Genomic DNA, 26,651 nt, shown 5'->3' with positions numbered 1-26,651 from the left:
GGGCTGGTGCCTCATGCCTTCCTCCGCGTGGTGTTGTGAGAAGCGGGTATATTGCAGAGGGAACAGTGCTTGGAGTTGCTTTGTGTTCAGCAGGACCATAAGCACAAGGTACAACCAATAGAAAAGTCTGAGAGTACTTCATTCCCTACCAAAAATCTACCTCACCACGTCATTCGCTGACTTTCTCTACAGAGCCCCGGACATCCCAGGGCTATGCAGGACCACAACGCATGGGTGGACTGTCAGTCAAGGGGTTGGAACTCTTTGGACTGAGGGACCTCTTAGATGTGATTTAGGAGGGGACTCAAAGGAAGGCAAAGTGAGACATCTCCCAGGTTGTTTTTTTTTTCCTAAGACACAAAGACAGAGTATGTAGAAATATCTACAAGGTTTTTTGTTTTCCTAAGTCAATCACCGTCTGTCAGTACCTTCCTTATTTGTTGACATGCTTGTTTTCTGTCTCCCCCGCCCCACCCCCAGGATGTAAGCTCCACAGACGGGCAGGGGCTTTGCTTTGTTTACTGCTTGACACATACCAGGAACTCCTATTTCCTGAATGAGTTAATGGGGTCAGGCAGTGAAACAGTAGAACACTCCCAGCATTCAGGGCACAGGAGGGAACTGCTGAGGGGAAAGTGATGACTGTAGGGGCACAAAGATGAGAACAAGGATGGAAGTTTATTGGTTCTAGTGAGTTAGCCATTGCAGGACAAAGTGACAGTGAGCTGCTCAGCCAGTCTTCTTTCTTGACATCTGGGGGTCAGTAAGTCATGGCCACGTCCACAATTCTGGACTTCATGGCCAATGTCACAATTCTGGATGGGACACCATGGAATCCCTGGGCCCTGAACAGAGAGTCCTGGGGAGCCATGCAAACAGCCCACGGGACTATCCATCGCTGGCATCTCCTCTGGGTGGGGAATGGCACAGCTTGCATTTGAACTTGCTCCTTTCCCAAAGTGTAAAATCTATGTGTCCAGCTCATTGTCCCAGAATTTATAACCCAAAGTCTACATAGACATTCCTGTAACCCTTGATGTCTTTAAACTTGTTGCTCCTCAGATTCGCTTGGATCTGCCTTTGGCCACTCTTGAAGGGGACAGTCTCCAGAGTGAGGCTGGCTCTGTGTTGGGGTTTGAGGACTCCAATGCTGTGGTAGAGAAAGGGGACTGTCAGAAAACTAACCCCACCGCCCTTTTCCACTCGGCAGCCAGGCCTCCCCTTTCCCTGGGCTCACTACCCCAGGATCAGATAGGCGGGAAGGCTGAGCACTCACAGGACTCTCTGCTGCTTCCTGAAGAGCCCGCTTCCTTCCACAGTCAGCACACAGTCTGCCACCTGTTCTGAGAGCGGGTTTGAAAAGATCACCTGTATGGAGAGCGGCTGGTTCACAATGGCTGCTCCTAAAACCTGAACAGGGAAGCCCAGAGGAGAGGAAGGAGCAGAGCATTAGTCTCATTCCCCAGTTCCCCAAACATCCATGGAGGGCACTGTCCCCGAGATCTGTTTCTTGAAGAGCTGGACTTCCATGGCCTGTGTTTTTCCAGCTATGGACAACTTAATGGGTTGTCATGAACATTCTTAAAAAAAGGAAATAGAATATCATTGTACATCATACAAAATATTATTATGTGAAACCTTCACTTCACTTACACATGTATGGATATTTGTGTAAAATATTTTTACTCAACCCAGCTTATGGAAAGGTCTGATGAATCGGGAGTCTCCAGTAACGTTTCCTCTGCTCCAGGGATTTCATCTGAGGGTGAAATAATCAGGCACTCCCAAAGGATTCTCATGCATAATTTGAGTGGAGAATCTTCTTTGGCAGTTTTTGTTTGTTTCTTCTTTTCGAAATCTGACTCCATCCCTTCCCTTCCTCTTATCGTAACTGGTTCAATTTCTTTTCACCCCAGTGTGTGAGTCCAGAGCAATGGATCATTCAGGGCTTAGAAGGAAGGAGCCCAGGAAACCTGGAGGCACTTTGGAAACCCTCCCTAAGACCGACTCCAGGGGCTGGACTTGTTGGACACACCCCACCAGGGGGCACCCCAGGTCCAGGAGGCTGCTCCGCCTTGGGGAGACAGCACTGGAAGGGAGGGCCCTGTGAAGGCCCCCCCCCCCCAGTGTCAGAGCAGGAGAGGTCCTGGGAGGCCACCTAGTCTAATCTGCTCAGTGACAGCTCAAGACGCAGAGGCCCAGTGGCTGCTGGAAGGATGCTCAGCCAAGGAACGGCAAATCAAACCTGAGTTGACATTTGTTCGGGCAGTGCTCTTCCCTGCACTCAGGACCCTCCCATCTGAGCTCATGTTCCCTCACGCTGACCCTGGGGAAAGCCAACAGCAAGAGGAGGCACAACAGAGGGGTGTCTCCCTGACCTCCCTGTGACAGTTGCTCGCTGTCCACCCATAAGGCCTCCCATGGTGCAAGAGCATGGAAACCTCGCCCAGTGTTTTCAGATAAACCTCCTGCTCCTGCTGAGGGGGTATCTGGAGGCACCAGAAGAGGCGCCTCTCCTGGAGGAGGAGGGGCTGCTCTCAGGGGGCTCCACCCCTCCCAGGCCGTCCTGCGGAGCCCCAGGCCCCGTGCAGGGCTCTTGCCTACATTAATCATGATGCCAGGATAGGCTAATGTGATGATCTTGTTCACCAGGATCTTCTCAGGACTGCTCTTCTCTTCGCCCAGGGCACTGATGCGGATCAGCTTGTCTGTGGACAGGTACTGGCTGTACTGGGAATAGGGGATTTTGCAGGGGTGGCTCTTTGCTAGGGAGAGAACACAGGATGAGTTGAGACTCACTGGAGAAATCAGCAGGGCCTGGATGGATCTGGGGACCCTTCTATGGAGAGGTGGGGGCCAACAAGTGCCGTGAAGCAGGTGCTGGGTTTCCAGATGGAGAGACTGAGAGGGGAAGTGGCTTGCCCAAGGTCATTCTGCTTGGAAATGGTGCGCTGAGGCTCTAACCAAGGTCAGGATGACTTCAAAGACAAGCTTTCCCCACTAACCCAGGCTATATTACTTGAGGTGTTAAGGAAGTGCTGGAGGAGGAAAGGGAAGGAAGGACAGGAAGGACTCTGTTGGAAGGAATGCTGGGAAGACCAATGTCACAGGGGTCTGCCCCCAAACCCTTGTTGGCTGCCTCGACCCCAGTGGCATTTTCATAAGGCACTCTGTGTACACAGATTGTCCACATGCCCGTACCCAGATCCCGTACCTTCTTCAGGAGAGAGTGTGATGAAGGCTGTGTCCTGCCAGAATGGGGGCAGGGGGCTGCCATCATGCAGCAGAGACTGGGCACTCAGATTCACTTTGAGGTCCTTGAACTGAGCTGAAATGTTGAGGGCCAGCAGGACAAACCTTATGTCCTGGCCCATGTCGGGTGGGTCGAGCATCTGGAACTTCAGGGAGACCCGGACAACATCACTGGGCCGAAGGGAAGGAGTATCCAGGCTCCGAGGACTGGCCCTGGGTGGCATGGACCGGGAAGGTGGCAAGCCTGCTCCGAGGAAGCCTTGAGACCTTCCAGCTTTCAGCTTCTGAAGAGCCTTCAGAAACATCTCCCTCTCCTGGGGGGAACCTGGGAGGGCAGAACACAGCAACAGCTGTGGGCCAGGCTGCCCTGGGGGGTAAGACTTGGCTGAACACCCTCAGCAAGGGCTCCACTGGTACCGCAAACGTGTGAAAACCTTCATTTCCAATAACAAATGCTCCCTGCCACTCAACAAGTGCTGTCCCAGTGTCAGGCTCTGCTGAGTTCTTATACCTTTCATCCTCGTATCAACCATGAGAGAGAGAGATCATTATTATTATTCCTCATACAGATGAGGAAAATGGGGCTTAGAGAGGTCACCTCACTTGCCCCAGTCACACAGCTTGCATGGGGCCAAGTCCAGGTGGAAACCAAATTCGTCTGACTTGAAAATCTGTGCTCGTGACCACTAGACGCTGTTCTGCCTTCCCCAAGGGAAAGGTGAAGGTCCACAAATGCAGAGAAATAAGCCTCTTAAAGGCAACAGGTTGGGAGAGGGCAGAGCTCAGTGGTAGACTGCGTGCTTAGCATGCACGAGGTCCTATGTTCAATCCCCAGCACCTCCATATAAATGAATAAATAAAACCCTAATCTGCCCCCCAAAAGACCTGAAGGGCTAAGGAGACAGTGGGTCTGGGTCCTGCTCCCCTAGGGGGCTGCCCCAGCTGTCAGGGAGGTTCCCTGGGGTAGGGAGGAGGCACCCACAGGACTTGGACTCTGTGGGGCCTGGTCTGGCCGTACCTTCTGCGTACTTATAGTTCTCTGTGATGTCGTCCCGCTCATCGCTCTGGATGCTCTTGGTGCTGATAAAATTACCAACAGAATTGGTGTCCCGGTGAAGTTTCTCCTCCTTCCCTCCAAAGACCAGCCAGGACATGCAGTCAGCATTCACCATGGAAAAGGTGAAGGCTGTGTCATAGTTCAGATCCACCTCTCCCTCTTTGATGGCCCTGACGGAGGCAGGGCCGCAGCAGTAGAGGCCTGCAGGGGAACAGAGGGGCCTTGGTGGGCTGTGGCTGCAGGGCTGGCGGGGCGGGGGCTGTTGCTGTGATGAGGGCCCTGCCTGTCCTCTGGGGAGCCTCACCATTGCTGGTCTCCTGTGGCGTGGCGTCCAGCACCTGCCAGCCTCCGTATCCAGGAGGGAGGTCCTTCCGGGCCATCCAGCACTCATTCCAGACGTGGAAATTCCTGAGGGAGAAGCCAGAGGAGTTGGCATCAGATGAAGCCTGGGGAGAGTTTGTCGTACTTGTGTTCTTTCTAAAGCAGGGCAGGATAAGTGGATGGACGGCTAGATAGAAAGACAGACAGCACTCTGCAGGCCTTCACGCCCCCTGTGGGTGACAGAGGATGGCTCTCCAACTATGAGCCTCAACCTGCCCAGAAAAGAGCTCTCCTCTGAGAATAGAGAGAGAAGGTTTCCAGAGCCAATAAAAGTTAGAAATCTTTCACTCTCTCGCATGAAGTTCCTTGTGGCCCTTTTCTGTGTGTGCTGCGGACTCACAGAGGCCATCGCGGGCTTGTGTCCAGAGGAGCGACTTCAGGCCCTCCTTGGCCAGAGCCACAGGCTGAGTTTTAAATGAAGGAGGTGGCAAAGGAGCCAGGAAAGCGAGCTCTTGTGATGTGACGATTCTCAACTCAGAAAATCCTTGTTTTCGTGCTCCGCTGCCTCCCCGCCTTCGGGTTGGGGATACCAAGCCCCGGGTCTGGTGAAGATGGGGGTGAGGGGGTGGGAAGGCAGAAGACTGGAGGGCACCATCCTGCTCTGCTGCCTGCTCGTAGGGTTTGCCATAGAGAGAGAAGTTGTCTCTCACCAGACGGTGTCCTTCTTCTTATTCTCCAAAATCCTGCCTGTGCTGTCGTAATACTCATCTATGATCAGATTTCCGTCTGTGTCGTGGCCAGAGTCAAAGTTGGTGATCACGCGGGTAGGGATCCCCAGGCACCTCATCACTGTAGAAAGAGAAGAAAAATCTCCTGTGGGCTGTGGATTCCTGGACTTAGGGCCCTCAGCTCAGGGAAGTCATGCATTTGGCACCTGCAGGACCAGACAGGAGCTGTCTGGGGCACTGTCTTGGTGACACTTCCAACCTCCCTCCCCACCTTCCCCAGCTCCTCTCCCAGGGGCTTTGTGCCCAGGTTAGGCTCCTGGTTGCTCAGACAACAGTGGGTCTAGCCAGTTTTGGGTTCCCTGGCCCCAGCCAGCAGGATGGGAGAGGCATGCCTCACTTCTCTCCTGGCCTGTACATCTCCATCTTCAAACCAAATGACTAGAATTTTTTCTTCTTGGCTGAGAACATCAGATTTTTAGGCAAAGAGTTCTGAATCTTGGATTCCCTTTTCTCTGTGGGTATATTGTCTTGGAAGCTTATCAAGGAAAGCATCACAGATCCAGCTAGGAAGGGAAGGGACCTGTAACAAAAGCCTGGAAAAGTAAAAGTCTGTACCTAATGGAGAAGTTCTTGAAAGTAGAATGTTGTCTTTATTCCTGAAGGGGCATCCCTTCCTTTGCCATCTATCTTCTTTGTTCTCTGCCATATTTCTCCCAATTCTGCACTCTTTCAAGAATGGCAGTATCCCCCAGCCCATCCCACCACCAGTGCCCTGGGGAATCCCTGCCCCCTCAAGTCCACTGGTGACAGCCCACCTAATTCAATAATAATGATAAAAATAACAATAGTATCTGCCAGCCATGCCTGGTGCTGAGTGTTTCACGTACCTTATGCTCAGGACAACCCTGCATAGAAGTTGCTGTTATCATCCCCATTTTATAGGTGAAGAATCAGAGGCTGAGAAACGTTTGCTGCCTCGACTAAAGCCACACAGCTAGGCAGCAGCAGAGCCATCCCTCAAATCCTGGTTTCACTGCTAAGCTCTTACCCGTTTTTCAGCCCACCTCCCACAGGTGCACACTGCAGCATTCCAGTGTTTTCACTTTATTATACATCCCACACATTTTTCCACATTATCAAATATTTGCCCAAAACAAGATTTCTAGTGGAGGTTATGTTTTTGACATGTGGTTGGTTTCTCCTTTTTCCCGTTGTAAATAATGCCATGAGGGACATCTCTGTAGAGCAACTTTAATTTTTTCCCCCTTGGGACAGATTCCAAGAGGTAAAATGACTAAGTCAAAAAATAGATATTTCTAAGGGTTCTTTGCAAATACTACTGTCATTTGAAAAATGTTCATAATTTTTAGTTTAGATACTTATTTATACTAGACATTTAATTGCTTATAGATGATAGTTTAGGCTCCTTCTTATACTTTGGCACAAAGTCTCTCCAGGCTAGGGTGGGGACACACCCCTGGATGCAGCCCAGGAAGGGGAGGAGAGAAGCCCAAAGGGGAAGCGCATGCTTCCCTGGAGCGGCCAGGCTGCTCTGGGCCAAGGAATGAGGGCCGGGAGCCAGCAGAGCTGACAGTGAATTGTAGGTGGAAGTGACACAGGACCACCTGGGATAGGAGAGTGAAGGTGGGAAAAGCTGCCACTGAAGGAACACGAGACAAGAGTGAGGCAAGAGCATGCGAGTGACTCAGGAGCACTGCGTGGGCGCATTTATACTAAGAAGACAGTTGGGAGGGTGGATGACACTTATGATAATCAGAGCACATGCCAAGGAGGGGTGGGCAGGGAGAGCAGTGAGCAAGCCTTCATTCTTCACTGACTGACCAATTCATGAACAGCCACTTGAAGTGTTAGTGGTGGCGTCAACTCCTGGACATGGTGGGATGGGCGCTTTCCCCCCAGCACAGATCACTGGTCTCATGGCAGTCTGAGCTCTCTACTAGACATGGCGCGTGGCCTGTCATGATTTGTCAGCCTGTCCCCCTGGGGGCCGGGATCATGTGATACCTATTTTTATTGTTATATAGCCATTAATAATACAGGGCCGGGCCTATTTTGCAGATACGTGGTGCATATTTGCTGGATGGGTGAATGAATGTCTTGTGAATCTTTGGTCCATTCCGGTAATTTCCGACTTCCGCACAGCACTGTCATAATGGCTGTGCTGTGGGTACCAAGCTTGACTGTCAGGAAAGCATAAGCTCTGAGTGGTGATGGATTTACACTCATCCAGTCTCACTCTTTCCTCATCATGGCTTGTGAGAGGACTGGGATGAGGGACAACAGTTGTCACAGCGAGGCAACCAAGGGACAGGAGTGGTTCCTTACATGGTGGGGAGGTGAAGGTTTTAGCTTCAGCATCACACGAAGGGAGCTAACAGCATTCAGATCTGCAAAGTTGTGCACACATATGTTTCCTGGGGTCTTGCCCCATCTGCCCTGCTTGCTCTGTCCTCCAACAAAGAGCTAATCCTATCTGTGGCTTCATCTCTCACCTTGTGCCCACAACTCCTGAATTTGAATCTTGAGCCTACATGGAGACCTGGCTGTCACTCACCACATCCTCAGCCGAGCTTGTCTCTCAGTCTCCCCAAGCTCCCTTGCCAGTTGATGACATCTCATTATCGTGGGTGCCAGGCACAGTGCCAAACACTGCACAGGCATTACTCGCTTAATCCTCTCCACAACCCTGTGATTATCCCAACTCTAAAGAGGAAAAACCTGAAGTTTAGAGAGGTTGAGGTCACATGTCAGAAAGAGGAGAGCCAGGGCAGGAGTTAAACTCACCTTTCTCTGAACTCAAAGCCTCCCAGGCTTTAACTACAAGCCACACCACGGCAACTTCCTCAATCTCGGTGTGCCTTCCTCTGTGAAGTTCTCAGTGACAACTCCATGCCACACCAATCTCCCTTCTCATGCTCTCAACTCCCATCACCAATGCCACACGTTTTTATCACTGAATGAAGCTGTCTATGATCTCATAGATTTGTCTTTCTTGTCAGCCAGATTACAGATCCCCGTAGAGTAGGGCTTCTATCAAATATTTTTCTTGCACTTCTTCATTCCTAGCACAGTGCTGGCCAGAGTAGAGGCTCATTAAATTTGTGCTGAAGATAGTTTTCTTTAACCTCACTTCTGCAGACTATCATTCCTGGTGACCCAGTTTGATGTGAGGCTCAGGTGACTCACTGATAATTTGGTGGGAGCTGAGTCCCTCATTAAGGAGAAACCCCTGTGGGGTACACATGTGTGTGCACACACTCATGCGCATCACACAGTGATGCTTGGACAAAGCGGGACAAGATCTCAGAGTCAGGAAAGGACTGCAGAGTTCCTAAGGTCTATTACACCACACTCCTGGCTTTAATTACTGTGTCTCTTCACTCAGCCAGTCAGTACTCACTCCATGACAAGTGTCAAGCCCCTGTGGTGAACCAGGCAGTGGCTTGGATGCATACACAAACATGAAAGACAACCCTGATAAACAGCAGTTCATGCTGTATAGCACAGGGGGACTATATTCAGTATCTTGTAGTAACTAATGGTGAAAAAGAATGAAAACGAATATATGTATGTTCATGGATGACTGAAGCATTATGCTGTACACCAGAAACTGACACAACATTTTAAACTGACTGTATGTCAATAAAAACATATATAAAAGTTAAAAAAAAACAGACAATCCTGCCTTCGAGGAGCACAGCTTCACTTCTGATCAGTGGTGGACACTGTCCTGAAGGTGCATTAAAACATGGAGTCAGGACCGGTGGTGAAGGCTTCTCACCAGTTCTTCCCTCCTCTGTACCCCCATGTGGAAATATAGCTCCAATTTTATAAGAGAAATCAGTGCAAAGTTCAAGTTCAATTTATCAATATTCATTTGATCAGCATTGCTGCCACACTTCCATGGCTCACACTGAAGAATATAGTCATTGTCCCAGTTAATAGAGTCAAAGTAATTGTATTTAAATATGACTTTGAGCATCTTTTAATTTCTCCCTGGATGCATTAAGCTTCCAAATGGTAAAAGTATCACTTCCTCCTCCTCCTCCCATGCCTCTAATTGTCACTTATAGCCAAGATGGTTATATCACCTTGATTTTTCAGATATGCCATCACAAAGTCCTATTTGAATAGTTCTCTTTTGTGTCCAATAAAAATTAAACCTAAAAGTTCTTTAAAAAAATAAAGTCTATTTTTAAAAATTACCAGGCATATAAAAGAAGCAGGAAAATATGACACATAATGAAAAAAAAAATGCCTACAGAACCGGATCCACAAATGACAGATATGATGGAATTAGCTAACGAGGACCTTAAAACAGCTATTTTAAACATTACCAATATACTCAAGAGATGGTAGAGGAAAACATGAATATAATAAGAAAAATATAAGATAGAAAAAAGACCCAAATGGAACTTCTAGAGATTAAAAAATGTCATATACAATACAAAAAACATACTGGAAAAAAATACCGTGCAAAAATAAAACTATACTCTTTTTCTGAAAACACATTCAAACACCATGCTCCATATTAAGTGCATCAAAATGTCTGCCTATCGTTGAGGGGAGAATAGGAATGGGTTATGAGATAAAAGGAGGGAAAATCAATTAATTAAATAATTAACTGTTTTAAAAGAGGGACTAAACAGACTAATTATGATAAATGCCACGAAGTAAGGAATATAATTTAACCCCAAACACTCCAAGGAAAAAAGAAGGGAAATAGAGTAAAAAATGTTGTAGAGAGGACGAGGAGCTGAAGTTTGGGGGATGGTTAGAAACACTTTTTGAACAAGACCCAGCCCGACCTCTGGAGCCCAAGAGCCAGAAATTAAAACAGTATCAGACTGATTATAATAGCTAACACTCATGCAAATCTAAGCAGGTGCCAGGCATTTTTCCAAGTGCTTGCCACATATTAACCCACCACCCTGGGATATCGAATATCCCATACGATAATTGATGTCTCATAAATCAATGAAGAATAGCAGTAGATTTGTGTTTAAGCCAAAGACTGAGGCAAAATAATGCTCTGGGGCCTTGGCTGAGGCTCCGTCTTTAAGAAGGGAGGGCTCAGTGAAAACGGTAAGGATGAGAGCCACTGTGTTGAAGGTAATGAGACACACTTTATAGAAGCCACTACACGACTAAGTAAGAGGAAATCTTAGATGACGTCTAGCCCAGGGTGTTCAAAACAGTTTTATGCAGAGGACTCTACATGTGAGCCAATTCCTAAGTGGGGATCCACTCTATAAAAGCCGTGCATGTGGGGTAGTTTAGTGGAGAGAGGAGACCCCAGGCCTGAGCACACAGCTCATCTCCCAGGCTGTTTCACGCCACCCCTGCCCTGGGGCTCAGGGCCCAGGGCCCTGCTTTCCAGAGGAAGGGGTGAGGCCACGGGCCTGCTCAGAGTCTCCTGCCTCCCAGCCCAAGTCGCAGCTGCCCCAACCCTACCCCATGCAGTCGTGGGCAGGGACAGACCAGGCACATTCCTAGGATGCCCGGCTTTTCTTTTTCAAACGACTTTATTGAGTTGTAATTCACATACCACAGAATTCACCCTTTTGAAGTGTACTATTCAGGGGTGTGTAGTATATTCCCAGGTTGTGTAACAGTCCACACTGTCTGATCCCAGAACATCTCATCACCTCAGAAAGACACTCCCTGCCCACTGACAGTCATCTCCCATTCTCCCCTCCCCTAAGCCGCAGGCAACCACTAATCCACCTTCTGTCTCTATAAATTTGCCTATTCTGGGCATTTCACATATATGGAATCATACAATAGGCAGCTTTTAGACTCCTGGCTTTGGGGAAAATTTTCAGGTGGCAGGTCACCACTGTCCCTTCTGCTCCCTTGTTACAGAGCAAAGCATCCAGGCTACTCCACAGACCTCAGCCAAGGGCTGAGGGCCTGACCTTGTCTCAAGGAATGGGTAGCCAGAACGGGAAAAGCCTGATGACCAAGAGAGCTATGGGGCCACCAGCCCTGAGCACTGGAAACGTAGGTCAGGGATTTCTCTGAAATTCCCAAAGTACTAGCCAACTAACTTAATGTCAAGGAAAGAGCTGTCCAAAAAATTTTAATCGTATCTTTGATGCATGCAAAGTCTCCTTGTTGTGATTTTTCTTTAGGAAGTTGAACTCAATATGCTGACATTATTTTTAAAAAGCAATACTGGGAGGCAGAGCTGCAGAGGGGAGAATGAACGGCTGATTCAGACAGGAGTCACATGGTCACCTTAAGCCTCAGTTTTCTTATCTGTAAAATAACAGTAATGATACCTACTTCACAGGTGGTTAAGAGGACTGGGAAATGCACAGCACGTGCCTGAGGCACAGGGGAAACTGGATAAATGGTAGCTGCTAGCAACATTCATGCAGCAGTGTGGTCCAGTGGTCAGAGCATGCCACAGCTGGACGTGAGACTGGCTCTGCCACTCAATGTCCTCATCTGCAAAATGGAAATGATGATAGACCCTACCTCATAAGGCCATTTGAGGGCATCAAACAAGGTGACCCTAGTTAGAACTTACTGAGCGCTCACTGTAGCCAGGCATTATTCTAAGAGCTCTCTGTGTGCATTCAATAAACCTGAGACATAGTACTATTAATTTCCCCATCATACGTCTAAGGAAACTGAGGCACGAGTTAAATGACTCGCCTAAGGCTACTCAGCCAGTTAGCGCTGGTATTCGAACCCAATCAGTCTACCTCCAGAGTCCACATGCTTCACCATGATTCTAGGCTGTCACAGTTTTAGCACAGTGCCTGGCATCAAGGAAGTCCCCAGTAAACGTCAGCTATTGTGGTTGTTAAATGATAACAATTTTTTTTAAATGTGCTTTTGCAACTGTACTGGGTTAAAGAATTTGATTAAATCCTTGGCTTTTAGTGGAGGAGTGAGTCTGGGTCTTACCTATCTTTGTATCCAAGATTATTAGAAGCATTATACCTAGCATAGGATAAGGACTCAATAAGTATTGGATGAATGAATGAGTTTTTCAAACTGATAGACATATTTATTAACATACAGCATGGTGGCCCTGATGGGGAAGGCTTGTGTTGATTGAGCTACAGGTGGGCCAGGCCACGTTTGACCCACTTTGCCCAACCCTTTGCTTCCTAGGTCACTAAAGGCCATGATTCTCATAAAGATTTTAATTGATCTGCTCTCATAGCATAATCTCCATTCACTGGCTCCATCTCCTTCATCACCCAGTGCCAGACAACCACACCCGAACCCCTGGCCCTCTCCCTCTGTGCACACACACCTGGCCCATTAGACCCTAGGCTTTTCCATGCCCAGGAAGGCTCCCTCTCAGGCATATGCAAGATCGATCCACTCTCTGCCTTCAGTTTTGTGCCTGCTCCCTGGATGACATTCACCCAAATGTCTGCGACTCTGGGTATCAAAGCTGGCAAATTCCTGGTTTCTTACCCCGGGGCAATCGAAGCATCCAACTCCAGATGAGGCTTTGCAGCCTCAGAGGAGGAGCAGCTCAGGACTTCCCCTCGTCAGCCCACATGAAGTCATCCTCTGTGGGTGTTGACAGAAACCTCCTGGTGTCCTGGCACAGAGGGCTGGCACCTGCTGCTTGACAGCCTGGGGCTCTGGAGGCTTCCTCCAAGAGCCCGGAGACGGGTGCAGCACAGCATACACACAGACCGCACCAGCCTTTGTCATACAGGGAGTTTCTTCACCGAGGGCCTGAGCCTGCCATCAGCACCAAGCTGTGGGCAGGTCTGCCTTCCCTGGGTTGGACTACGGAGCCCTGTGAGCGAAAGCTACGCTTGGTCTCTCCCCAGCCAACAAGAGCAATACCTTCCTGATTGTGACCCAAGTCAGGTACACAGATATGTGTGCCAGGAGGCTGAGAGCTGGTCTAGGCCCAGGCAGGGGGTGAGGGCCAGGGGCAAGTTTGGCCCTGGGTGAGGCAGATAGCCTCCTCTTGCTGCCTCCAGTGTGTAACTCATTTCCGGGTGTTCCCTCCCTCAAGACTCACCTCCCTTCCTTCTGCTGGCTCCTCCTGCCACCTGCAAACCAACTTCCGTTTGCCTCCTTTCCCAATGCATGTTTCGAGGCTTTTCTTCTACTCATGCAGCATGCACTTCCTCTCTGAAAAGCTGATCTCTCATGTTCCCCCATACCCTGGCTCCCTGGGCTGGGTCAGGACTCCAGGCCCCGCTGGATGTGTGACAACTCCAGATTCAAGGTCACTGTACTTGGGTCACCATCTTGCTCTGGCCCCACGGCCTGTACCCGTGCTCCGACCCGCATCTCCTTCCCCCATATACGTCTTCATCAAGCCCATTCTCTGTGCTCAGAAAGGGCACTAGTCAGTTTGTTAAGTTTTCTAATTACTTGGCCTCTCACCTCATTCCTGTCTCGGACCTGGACAATTCCCAGCCAGGCTGTTAGCAGTTTTCAGTTAGGTTGTCCAAGGTCAAAAGGAGGGAAGGGCTCCGGGTTCTGAGAAGTGTGTGATTTCCACCTCAGAACCATCTGCTGAGGTAAGCCCAGATACGTGGAGTCTGAGGTCAGTGAAGAGACATTTTGCCTCCCTGCAAATGTCCCTTGGTGGAAACTGTGATACTGGGACAACAGTGGTTCAGAGGGCTGAGACATGAGCCGTGGCACTTTCTGTCTTTCCACGGGGCCCTTTCCGCTCCCTACCTGTGCACATGACCGCGGCAAAGACCCAGCACTGCCCGTAGCGCACTGGCTGGCAGCCTGTGGCGTGCCACTGCTTCAGGATGGCCACGCTGCCCGTCCACTCCGTGGGGTTGATGCCGTCCGAGTATTTCTCACCCCAGTTCCCGTTGAGCACGCCGTTGTCATCGTTGCTGTTGATCTGCACAGGAGCCATGTATATAGAAGCATTAAAGCAGCCTCATCCTCAACAAGATGTGATGTGGGGGCTGCCTTGCAAGGCCCATGGGCCTGGGACACAGGAAGCTTTGATCTCATTCTACCTGGGAGCTTCCAGGCCTGCTGGGGAAGGAGTGAGGGTGGGAAGCCAGCTATTCTGATCTGTGCACCACTGTTGATTAATTTATTACTCTGTTTCTACCCCCTCCCTTAACCCCTCCATCTCCCATCCCTGCAAAGTCAGAGCTTAGCTCCAAGAGCTTTTGAAAGTACTCCAGAGCAAAGGAAATTTAGAAACAAAACCATTTCCTGAACCAGAACTACACTCAGTTTTCCCCCAAACATCCAGTTTAGAATTAATAGAGGTGATGGCCCACACCCAACTATTTCAGAGCTCAGTTGAGAAAAACCTGTTACTCACACCTTTCATCAGTCTCATCCAAAACGGCTTTGCCAAGGGCCCCTGCCTCTCAACTCTTCATTCCCCTGGGGCAGGGGCAACTGTGAGTGGGTAGGGCTCCTGGGCACAGCTGCCTCCCTCCCCGGATGCCCCCTGGGTGGGCAGAGCCCGGCCCAACCTCACCATGGCACACACCACTCTGCTGACGTAGACCGGGCTGCCCCGCAGAGCACAGTCTGTGGCTGGGTCGATCTGGAAGTTCAAGCTCTTGTCCAGCAGCTCCAGGCAGATGTCTATGATGTTCTCCTCAAACTGCGAGGAGAGATACAGGGAGACAAGGCGCCCAGGCTTGGCATACGTGGATATGAACAGAGATACTTGACCCACCCCACCCAGCTCTCCAACGGAGTGTGTCTGGAGAATCAAGTCCATTTGGAAGGAGGCTGTGTCCAGCAGCACAGCTGTGGACTGCCCTGCCTCTGGGGCAGAGACAGGCTCGCAAAGCTCTGGGGTCACAACTCGCCTAGTTTGTGTGTCCTGCCCATCAAATTCCTGGAGTTTCTTCTAATGAGTCTGACTGGCTGAAAAAACTTTTTCTCCTTCTCCTCCCCTTTATCCCCCAATCCTGGAGCCCCTGGAATGTTCTTGCTAAAGCCACGTTGCCTCGTCTTCCACCCCTATCTGCTGACCCGGCTCGTTGTTGGTGACTAGCAGCGAGGTGATGGCATCAGCTTGTCCTCGCGCCTGTGATTCAGTGAGGCTCTGGGTTGACTAATAGCATGTGAGTTATGGAAAATTTTCACCCAGGGCAGGGTGGCTCCTTGTTCTTCAGGCTTGGCATGAATGCCACTTCTTCTGAGGCCTTCCCTGAGCCAGAGCCTGGTTAGCTCCATAGGCCTGGCTACATCTCTTACTTGTCAGACTCAGTTACAATGATGTAGCCGAGGTCCATCTTCCCAGCTTGAGTGTCCGATCTGTCTTTCTCCAGCTCTTCTAACTCTACACCCAGACCTGCCACGGAGTAGAAACTCTGCATCTTTGTTGAATTAGAGTAAATGAAGGCATTTATTCCCACAGAACACTGGGCAATAAACAGGATTAGGAGTCTTCTCTGATCCATCTTCCCCAGGGCACAGTTTGATCAGTTCACTTTTCTGCTTTAAAATATTCAATGGCTGCTGAGGCCTATAGAATCAAAGCTCTAACCTCCTCTACAAGGCACATAAGACGCTCCTTAATCTGGTCTTCTTCTACCTCTCTAGCCTCATGTCTCAGTATCCCCTGACTCACCATGTTTGCTCCAGCAACACCAGATTCCTTAACCCCTGCAGCAGGCCCAGTCATTTCTGACCTTTGTGTCTTTGTTCCTGCTTTCCTCTGCCCGGGATTGTTTCCCCACCTTCCCTCACCTGGCTAACTCAGTTCAAGTTCCTCTCCCAGGAGGCTTCCCCTACACCTCCATGTCCAACCAAGTGCTCTTCCTCCAGGCTCCCAGAACACCCTGTGCCTGGTTCTCAATCTTTACCTCTCCTGCTGCGTGATAAGTGACCTGCTTATGTGAGCGAGTTCTTGCTACGCTGTGGGCTCAGAGACAGTGTTTTATTCATTTTTATGCCTCTAGCACCCAGCACGCTGCCTAGCACTGAGCAGGCATTCGATACATGTTCACCAAAGGAGAAAGAGAGAGAGAGAGAGAGAGAGAGAGAGAACCCAGGGCTCAGAAAGCAGCAACCCCTCACTTCTGTTTCTCACAGATGACAGCCACTCCCTGTCCAGGGGCTCTCCAGGATCGCCATCTCCCCCTGCTGAGTGAGGAGTTGGGGTGTCAGTTGGGGCCAGTTGAGGCTGCCATGTCTCATCTTGACTATAGCCACCCTGGGGGCCTAGGGTGGGCCCGAGGTCACATGTGTGTTGGAGTTCTATCTGGGCAGGTCCAGGAGAGGGACCCGTATCAAACTGATAAAAGCTCCACAAGCACTCTGAGGGTTTTCCAGCCAGAACTCCTTACCCCTTCCCAGCAGGCAGCCAGAGCCGGCCCCTCCCCTGCACAGTGCTCTGGTGCTGGGGCTCAGCCTTGAGAACCCTGTTACCTGGCCCGGCCCTGGGCTCCCTGGAGCACCTGCTGTTGGCTGAGCTTAAGTGGGAGGCAGGCTGTCAGTAAGGCCGAAATTGCAGAGCATTGCAATTAATACAAGGCTGTTTTTACAAATAAAATCACAGGTTTTAGTATGTGTGTAGAAAACAAAATGTAGAGGAACAGAGACCCTGCTGGTGACAGTGTTTGGAACGACCTTCCTGTTCTAGACACTGATTTTTCTAATGTTTCTCTCTAATTTTTTAAAAGCAGTTATATATTACTGTAATAATGAGAAGGATACATAATCAAAACAAACAACTGGAGAGGCAGCAGTAATGAGGAGGGAGACACACTGCTGCTCATCAGCCCTGCTTCTGACTGAGATGTTCAGGGGACAAGTTTTCCTCAGTGGGACAGAACTGGTCCTAGGGTCTGTCACCTGGGGTTGTGAGGTTGAAGTGAGTGTGGCAACTGGGGGCCCACTGGAAACAAAGTTAACAAAGACCAGGTATCATGGCCATTGTCACTGTTGTCCCTTCAACGTCACCCTCATACTCAGTGGGATTCTGGGTGGGTGCTTTCAGCCGTCTTCCCCCTCAATCCTGTTGTCTGAGTCAGACATGATCCGCAAAGAGCACCTTCCAGCTTTCTACGGCTGCTCCCCCAGCTCCCTGGAGTCACGTCTCACATCTTCCTGGTGCCGTTTGCTCCACTTTGTCATGAACCTTGCATGAAGGGCACCCTCCCAGCCATTCCTGCTTCCCTCTCCCCACAAGCCCGGGGCCTGCATGGGCCAGGAGCAGGGCTGAGACTCACCTGTCCGTAGTTCCAGGGGCAGGGGCGGATCCAGTTCTTGTTCCCTTGGTAGATGAAGCCGTAATCATTCACGACATACTCCTGCCTCTGAGGCTCACTGTCCAAGTAGACAGCATCCCCTGGGAATCAAAGTGGGAGGACACAAAGCAGAAAAGTCATCTTGCCCGACCTGCTTTAGTCCCAACCCAAGAAGGTCCAATCTCATGGAAACTGAGCTCTGGGGAGAGAATTGGGTGATACCAAGGCCTACCCACCACCACCCATCAACACCAGCAACAGACTCAATATAAACAAGAGATGGAAAAGGAAAAATTTACCTTTGGTGGAATTTCTTGGTTTGCAAAGCACATTTACATCCTAGCCCCATTTCAAGGTTAAAGAAACAGGCTCAGAGTGATCAGTAACTTGCCCATACCACACATAAGTAGAGTGAAATTTGAACACAGCCCTCATGTGACTCCCTGTTCTGTGCTCTTTCTGCTACACTCAACCAGTCCTGGTTGGAAATGAGCAAATCGGAACCCAGGGGTTGGCATTGACCTCACCATTCCTTCTGTAGGAATTTATTCTGAGCAAAGTGTTTAGAAAGTGCACGAAGATTTAGATACTTAAGCTGCTCATCTGAGTGCTATTTATAACACTGAAAAGCTGGAAACAACCAAAATGCCCTGTTCTTAGGGACTAAATTGTCATCTCTACCACTGAATTCTGTACGCTGTTAATGTCAGGGTGCATAACTGTATGAATACACAGAAATCTATGTTTGCTCTCTTGAGTGTAAATAGGTTACATAATGTGGATAGCATGAATTGACTTTTGTTAAAAACGTATATGTATATGGACAGAGGATTTTGAACTCTATTCTAAAAGCTATTCATAGTATTTTTTTTCTTTTTGCCTATTGGTATTCTCTAGATTTTCTGGAATGAAAGTGCATCTCTTTTATGATATAATTTTTTTCTTTTTAAAGTTAAGAATGAACAAACGAAAGGACATGGGGACAGATGTCCTTTTTGTGGGGTTCTGGAACTGTCTGGAACCTGTCTGACCCTGAGGTGATGGTGGCTTCCCCCTTTCCTCAGAGGCAGCCTCAGACATAGCCTGAGGGCTCCCTGATGGAAGACGAGTCCTTGCTGAGATGCATTTTATCGAGGTTTTGGACCAGAGAACTGCAGGTTCATGGTTGAGCCCACGTACATCCCTCTTCATAGTGGGGACCAGCAATGGCCTAAGATAGGGTGGGGCTCCCCAGCCAGCGTCCTGGACGTGGTGATGGGGCAGCTGCTGATCCTGACCTCAGCCCCAGCTGACTCCTAGCCCCACGTTGGGTCTCCCGGGGAGCTGGGTAGGGCGCAAGCCTCAAAAGAGAAGGCCCCACAGATACCACTTTCCTCTCCACAGTTCAGGAGAGCCCTCAGTACGTTTGAAACTCCCAGCCTTGGAAGCCAGGAGAGGTGTGTGTGTGTGTGTAAGAGGGAGATAGGACAGGGAGAGGCAGACAGACAGATGAATGTCCACCTTGGTCCAGTGCCAGCACTTCTTCTCCTGGGCTGATAGGTAAGCGTTCTGAGCTGCTCTGTGGCAGGGCAGTGGGAGGTGACAAGAGATGCAAGGGTCTGGGTTCTGGCAGGACCCAGCAGACCCCCTGGGGACAAGGTTAGGGGAGAAGGGAGAAAGGAGAGGGAGGAAGGGAGGGGATGTCCTCTAAGTCAGAAGTGAGACTTTGTAAAGTCTGGCTTCTGCCTGAAAGCCCAGCAGAGGCATTCGCTACCCTCAATCCTCCCTGCCCGTCTTCGCGCTCTCCTATCCTGGCTTGTCTGTCCCTCCTTCTGCCCACATTGTGTCTGCATATCTATAGAACACCCCTGTCCCCAGGAAGATTTAGACGACTGGGACTGTGGGACAGGTGGTGCCAGGATACTCTCTTGTAGCTTTGTTTGTCTGAGACAAAAACTGGAAACAGCCAACATGCCTGTAAATAGGGAACTAGTGCATCTGGAGTAATTGTAGCTGTTAAGAAGAATGTATGGATAGGAAAATATGTCCAAAGTTGAATTGTTAGATGAGAAATTCAAGTTAGAGCATGCTATGTATTAAATAATTCCCTTTGTCTTATGTATTGTATAATCACACGTGCATGCACGTATGCATAAATTCATATTTGATTAAGCATAAAACATCTTTGCAAGGCCGCACAAGAACATGTTAACAGGATTTCCTCCGGAGGATGGAACTTGGAGATTGGAATAAGGTTTTACTTTTCACCTTATACTTTTCTTTCTTTTTTTTGGCTTTACCCTTCAGTCCACAAATATTCAATGCGATGCACTTATTACTCTTATAATGAAAAAACTCAAGTTAACTTAAAAAGGATGCTAACGGTGGATGTTCTAACAGTGACCACACTTAATTGTAATAGTTTTCTTTTTAAGTAAAGATGACTTGGTTCATCATTTTAAAATTCTAAATAAGTACATACATAGTGAGGTTTCTCTGCCCTGCTTGTTGGGAAGTGCTGAGTGCATGGAATTGGGAAGATTTGTGGGTGGCCAGGGAGCAGGGGTCTGGAGATCCTGGAGCCTGGCTCTTCACAGCACTGACAAAGGGGCAGAGCTGGGGTCCCCTGACACGGGCATCCCACCTCACCTGGGCACCAGGGGTTGAAGAGTAGGATGAACTCTCCGAGCTGATAGGCTGTGACAGGCCCCTGTAGGGATTTGATGTGAACCTTCAAGAGGTACCGACCCACGGCCGCTGTGGGAGGGGCGCACAGGCTCACTTCCAGGGAGGTGGCCCCGAGGGTCTCCAGTGAGGCGATCCAGGGGCTGGGGCCGCTGTGACCTGCCAGGCTGAACACGGCCCGAGTCCCCTTGGCCAGGTCTGGCAGTGGTCCTGAAATGAAAGCAGAGCTGAGGCCCTCTGTGGTAACCTCCCAGCCCCCGAGAATCCTCCCACCACACACACACACACACACAGACACACACACACACACACACACACACACACGGCCCCTGCGAGCCAGCCAGGCTCCTCACCAGTCTCAGCCACAAAGATGATGTCATCCAGGCCCGGCTGGAAGGCCCGGTTCCTGAAGTACAGGGTGATGTTGAAGCTCTGGCCCCGGCGGAGGAGCAGGCGGTTGGAGCTGATCTCCTCCGTGTGGTGCCGCACGTTGTTCCAGGAGCTCTGCAGGTCTATGAGGGCCACCTCCAGCCCTGGGAAGACAGAAGGGCAGGGTTGTGGGGTCTGGTCCAATCCTGTCTACTACTTACTAGTTGTACAAACGTGGGAATGAAACTTAGCCTCTCTGAGCCTCAGTCTCCAAGCCGGTGAAATAGAATCCGTGATCTCAGCCTTACAGGGCTGGTATGAGGACTGAATGAGGCTCCACGCATGCAAGGGCCTCTCTCTTATTTCCTTCCTCCCTTCCTTCTTGGCTTCTCTGACCCTTTATCCCCTTCTGGAGGTGCATGGTTTTCTGCCTCTGTTTGACTCCTTTTGTAGGCCTGGCCAAGTTCAATTACTCCTTTCAGCCTAGCATGTCTCCAGCTTCACCCCAGCATCCTCTTTCTTGGGCTTAACTGTTCCACTGGTCCCTGTACCAGCCTCCAGATCTAGGAGCAATTCCCCGGGTGAGCTACTATGCTTTAAGGAATTTGCTGGCTCTCTGACTGCCACTAATGCTATGTGTCCAGTCCTCTGGGAGCTGGGATGCCGAGGACAGTCACAGAAAGGCCCACTCCCAGCCCCCTGCAGCTTTCACTAAAACATAGACCGATCTCTTTGTTCTCCAAGTGTGCCTCCCCCAGAAGGGCTCCATTTCTGACTTCTCCGTGTTTGACCATGGTTCTACCCTGGTCCCCATGCACCTAGACTTACAACCTTTAAATCACAATTGGCACACCCATCTTTTTCTCAATCTATATCCATTCATGTGTCATAAGTCCCTGCACTCCTTCCCTTAAAATATCTGTGTTGTCCATCTGTCCGTGTCCACACTAGTACATTTCTGACCTCCTCACCTCCCTCCTAGTGACTGTAACAGCCTTCATCAGATCTCCTGCTTCCTGTCTCTCCACATTACCCACCCCTTAGCACATCACCAGATTATCTTCCCTCAAGACAGTGTGATCATACCATCCTTTTGCTTTCAAAGTCCTGAGATACCCCATAGCCCACCATACAAAAGGCACACTCCTTAACCTGACACTTATGACGCTCCACATCTGGCCGGAACTTACACTTACATTCTCACCTCTCACCACTCCCAGCATAGGCGTTCTCCTCCAGCCAATCTGTCCCCAAGCAAATGGTAGCCCTACCTGTCCAGGTATTTTGATCCCACTAGAGCCGCAACTCAGAACACTCCCTCACTATCTAACCAAAGTCCACCTGTCCTCCACGACCTAGTCACGACCTTCCTCCTTCTCACCTCCCACTGATCTCCAGCACTTAACCACACCACTCATGGGGAAACTTAACTGCTCAATTGACAAGTTAATATCAAGAACATTTGCTCATTTACATCAACAAACTAACTGAGAGCCTACTAGTTTCAGGGTCAGCATGAGATGTTCAGATCTTCTGGTAGTTATTTTTTTATTTGTCTGTCTTCCCCCACTAGCTGTAAGCCAATGAGGAAAGAGACCTAGCTATTTTGTTTCAGCTGTATCTAGATTTTAAGAAATGTGAACTAAAGCATTTGACAAAATCTAACACCCTTTCGTAATAAAAATACTCAACAAAGAAATTAGTTCTATGAATTAAAAGAAACTTCCTCAACCTGGTAAAAAGTTTCTATGAAAAACCCACAGCTAGGACCATATTTAATAGTGAAAGACTAGATGCTTTCCCCCTAAGATCAGGAACAATACACCCACTCTCTCCCCATATGCTCAACATTGTACTGGAGGTTCTAGCAGTAAACATTAGAAAGATGAAGTAAAATTGTCTCTATTTACATATGGCATGATCTTGAGTATAGCAAAACCTAATGAATTCACACACAAACTTAGAACTAATAAACAAATTTAGCAAGAGTGTAGAATTCAATATAAAGATTCAAAAATTAATTATATAATTAACTTGCAATGAATAATCTGAAAATAAAATTAAGAAAACAATTCCATTTACAATAACATCAAAAAGAATAAAATATTTGACAAAATATTTATATTTAACAAAAGAAGTACAAAACTTGCTCCACAAAAAACAAACAAGCCACACGCAAAGCATCACTGGAAGAAATTAAAGAAGATCTAAATAAATGGAAAGACTTTCCATGTTCATGAATTAGAAGACCTAATATCATTTCAAGGACAAACCGATCCACAGATTCGATACAATTCATATCAAAATTTCAGCTGCATTTTGCATAAATCAACAATTGGATCCTAATATCCATATGAAAATAGAATGGATCCAAAATAGCCAAATAATTTATAAAAAGAAAAACAAATTAGAGGCCCCACACTTTCCAATTTCAAAATTTACTACAAAGTGACAGTAATCAAGGCAATGTGGTACTGGCACAGGGACAGACATATAGGTGAATGGAATAGAACTGAGAGTCTAGAAATAAATGCTCACATTTATAGTCAGTTATCTGTGACAGGAATGCCAAGAAAATTCAATAGGGGAGAAATACTCTTCAACAAATGATACTGGGATAGCTGAATAGCCATATGCAAAATAATGAAGTTGGACTCTCTCCTTCACACTATGCACGATAACCAACTCAAAATCCATCAAAGATCAAAACATAAGAGCTAAAACTATAAAATTTTTAGAAGAAAACATAGAAGTAAATCTTCTTGATCTTGGACCAGGCAATGGTTTCTTAGATATGCCAACAGAAGCACAGCAATGGAAGAAAAAAAGAAACAGCTAAGTTGGACTTCAAAATTAACAACTTTTGCTTCAAAAATGCAATAAATAAAGTGAAAAGACAATCCACAGAAGGGGAGAAAATATTTGTAAATCATATACGTAAGGTACTTATATCAGGAATACACAAAGAATTTGCATAACTCAACAATAAAAAAACAAGTAAATCCAATGAAAAAATGGGGCAACTGATCTGAATAAGTATTGCTCCAAAGAAGATACACTGAAAGTCAATAAGCACATGAAAGATGCCCCACATACTTGATTATTAGGGAAATTCAAGTGTAATACCACTTCACATCCACTGGCATGGCTATTATAAGAAAGACAGACCATAACAAATGTTGATGGGGATGTGGAGAAATTGGACCACGTATCCGTTGCTTGTGGGATTATAAAATGGTGCTGCCTCTTTGGAAAACAGTCCTCAAGGTGTTGAACATAGTGTTACTATATGACCCAGTAATTCCTAGGCGTATACCCCCGAAATTAAAAATGTATGTTCACACAAAATCTGTATGTGAATGTTGATAATAGCCAAAAAGTGGAAACAATCCAAATATCCATCAACTGCTTAATGGATGAATAGAATATGGTATAGTCACAGAAAGCAACGTTATTCAGCCATAAAAAAAGGAATGCTGAAAATACCATAACATGGATGAAATTTGAGAATGTTATGCTGAGTGAAAGAAGCCAGACACAACAGGCCACATATTGTATGATTCAGTTTATGTGACATATGCGGAATAGACTATTCCACAGAAACAGAAGTAGATTAGCATTTGCTAGGGGCTGGGGGTAGGGGAGAATAGGGCATGACTGATAACGGGTATGGGGTTTCTTTTTGAAGTGATGAAAGTGTTTTGGAACTAGTTAGTGATAGTGCCTGCAAAATGTGAATTTACTATTGAAAAAAACCTCACTGAATTGTACACTTTAAAAAGGTGAGCTTTATAGTATATGAATTATACCTCAATAAAGCTATTATAAACAAATATGAACCAAATCAACTATACCAAAAATGCCTTAATAAATATTAAACTTTTTAAAAACTTCTTTAAGTTCTTTTGATTATTGTTAACACATACTTTTCTCATAAAGTAGTTATTGTTTTGTTACTGTTATTATAAAAGAAATATTAGCATAATGATCACCACATTGTAGGTCCTCCAAATGTTTGCTAAGTTGGCTAGAGTTCTCTGTTTTTTCTATAATCACCCTGTACTGATTTCAGATTTCAGACTCAACCAATACCTTATTGAGGGCCTGTCTACTGTGTGCTGGGCACTGTCCTGGGAACTGTAGAACGGTTACGTCAACGATTACTCACCACAACAATGGGGGGATGAAACATCATGTCATCCACACTTGGAGAGAAGAAAACCAAGGTGCAGGTGGATTAAATGTCTTGGTTGAGGTTGAACATAGGGTAACTGGCCCAAGCCCTGTGCTCTTTCCATCACCTGACTGCTGCCGCCCACTGCTGGCCTCCGCTCGTATTCAGGAAGGACATCTGACCCACTGCCAGCTGGGAAAGCACCTGACTTTTTCCTCCCAGGAAAAAGAAGCTCACTCCTGGAGAGTGACTAACTAGACAGAGATTGCTTACCAGCCCTGATTCAGGTTGGACACATGACCCAACCTACTCAACAGGTATGGCAGCATCTGCCTGATGGCAAAAGCACTGGGGCCAAATCTCTTCCTCTGGGTACATTGTGGGTCAAGTTAAACTCAGCCTATAATGCAGGGATTATTCTTCAGCCCCTAAAACATCAGATATTCAAATAGGAGGTACATTCAATATTGGGCATATTTGTTTTCCTTGATGTGAGAGAAGAATGGAGTGCAATGATCAGAGAGGTAGAAAGGAAATTGTAAGAAGAACTTTTAAAGTAATTGATCTCAGGCTCTATCCTGGAGAGACACTCCCACAGGAGCACGAAGAGGCAGAGATAAGAATGTGCACTGCAACATTGCCTGTGTAACTGAAAAATGGGAACAACTTTAATACCCATCAATAAATTCCCTACACCCATACTGCAGAGTACTATGCAAAGTGGGAAATATTGACGTAAGTCTATAGGTACTTGGGGGCATGGATAGAGCTACAAGACACACTGCTGAGTGGGTAAAAAAAATCAAGATGCAGAAAAATAAGTACAATGTGATGATACAATAGATATGCAAAAAAAGAGAGAAAAAGAAGCCACACAAGCTAATCATATACATTGCACTCAACATATATATGAATATAAATGTGTAGACAAAAGACTGGTAACAGTGGTTTCTCCGAGCTGAGGCTGGGGTTGGGGTGGCAGTCAGGGGACTATAAGTTTTTCTGTAATTATTGCTTTCTTTTACTCCAACCATATATTCATTGTATTTCTTGTGTAAAAAAATTCATAAAAATTTCAAAATAAAAATTTTAACATAAACAGTAAATGAAGATGAAGCTGTTACATTTGTAGAGCTTTTAGCTCATTCTTATAAATGGTTTTGACTAACCATGTAAACTTCACAGCAGGTCTCTCTAGAGAGAGGGAGTTGATAGAGAGAGAAGGGTAGTGGTGGGAAGGTGGGCTAAGATGAGGAACAGACCTTCTGAAGTTGGGGAAGAAAAAAGGAGAGTCAGAGAATTCCAGAACTGGAGGACAACTTCAAGATGTTCTGGTCCAAGCCTCCTCATTGGTCATGCATGGGGGCTGGGAACGAGACAAGTGACTTGTTCAGTGTCAAAGGGTCAGCTGTGGCAGAGAGGACAGGAACCCTGACCCCCCAGTTCCTGACCCTGCCTGGTCCCTCGGGCCTGTGGTTTGGCACTTGGCTCTTTAGCCAGGTTAACCTGCCAGCCTCCACCTCATCTCCTGGCTCTCAAGATACCAACGAATCCTTCTGTTTCTGGGATTTTGACTCTTTCTGCCTCTGTTCTTTATTTCCTCCTTCCTTCCTCTGAATTCACCCGCCCTTTGGTTTCCTACAGTCTCTCTGCCTTCCTTGGCCCCAAGCTCCAGCAGCCCTGTCGGCCTTGCCTACCTTGTGCCATGGTGGTGACCTCTGGTTCCCGGGCTGCTCCGCACAGAACAGCTGGACGGCCTGCAGCTTCAGGAAACTGGTGCTGGAGTGTCTGCTTCCCCTTCCATCCCCAGGACTTCAGGAGACACCGAAGGCAGGGTGGCGGCTGTGCTGCCGCCTGCCTACTGGGCAGATCACAACTGGTTT

The 26,651-nt window shown here is 47.8% G+C and overlaps 1 protein-coding gene and 1 long non-coding RNA gene across 2 annotated transcripts in view; one reads left to right on the top strand and one right to left on the bottom strand.

The window, feature by feature from the left end:
* Positions 1 to 26,651, top strand: part of LOC140696813 (uncharacterized) — a 45,893-nt gene that overhangs the window by 13,072 nt on the left and 6,170 nt on the right. The window lies entirely within an intron of this gene.
* On the bottom strand, positions 660 to 26,651 carry TGM5 (transglutaminase 5). Its single transcript, XM_006201709.4, has 13 exons — positions 26,466 to 26,651; positions 20,579 to 20,758; positions 20,190 to 20,435; positions 17,544 to 17,662; positions 14,834 to 14,962; positions 14,056 to 14,233; positions 5,341 to 5,479; positions 4,614 to 4,717; positions 4,271 to 4,510; positions 3,215 to 3,577; positions 2,605 to 2,765; positions 1,277 to 1,410; positions 660 to 1,150 (listed from the first exon to the last, which is right to left on the bottom strand). Exons 1-13 carry the CDS (start codon positions 26,473 to 26,475, stop codon positions 997 to 999), a joined length of 2,157 nt encoding a protein of 718 aa, XP_006201771.1. The 5' UTR covers positions 26,476 to 26,651; the 3' UTR covers positions 660 to 996.

The sequence above is a fragment of the Vicugna pacos genome, chromosome 6 (assembly GCF_048564905.1).
Source record: "Vicugna pacos chromosome 6, VicPac4, whole genome shotgun sequence".
Classification (NCBI taxonomy): Eukaryota; Metazoa; Chordata; class Mammalia; order Artiodactyla; family Camelidae; genus Vicugna; species Vicugna pacos.
Note: the sequence above shows the minus strand (reverse complement) of the source record. Positions and strands in the feature narration are given on the sequence as shown.

Coding starts and splice junctions, on each gene's coding strand:
- TGM5 (XM_006201709.4), bottom strand. Junction 17,663..20,189: donor CTTCAACCCCTGGTGCCCAG/GTGAGGTGGGAT, acceptor TTTGATTCCCAG/GGGATGCTGTCTACTTGGAC. Junction 1,411..2,604: donor ATCCTGGCATCATGATTAAT/GTAGGCAAGAGC, acceptor TTCCCTGTTCAG/GTTTTAGGAGCAGCCATTGT.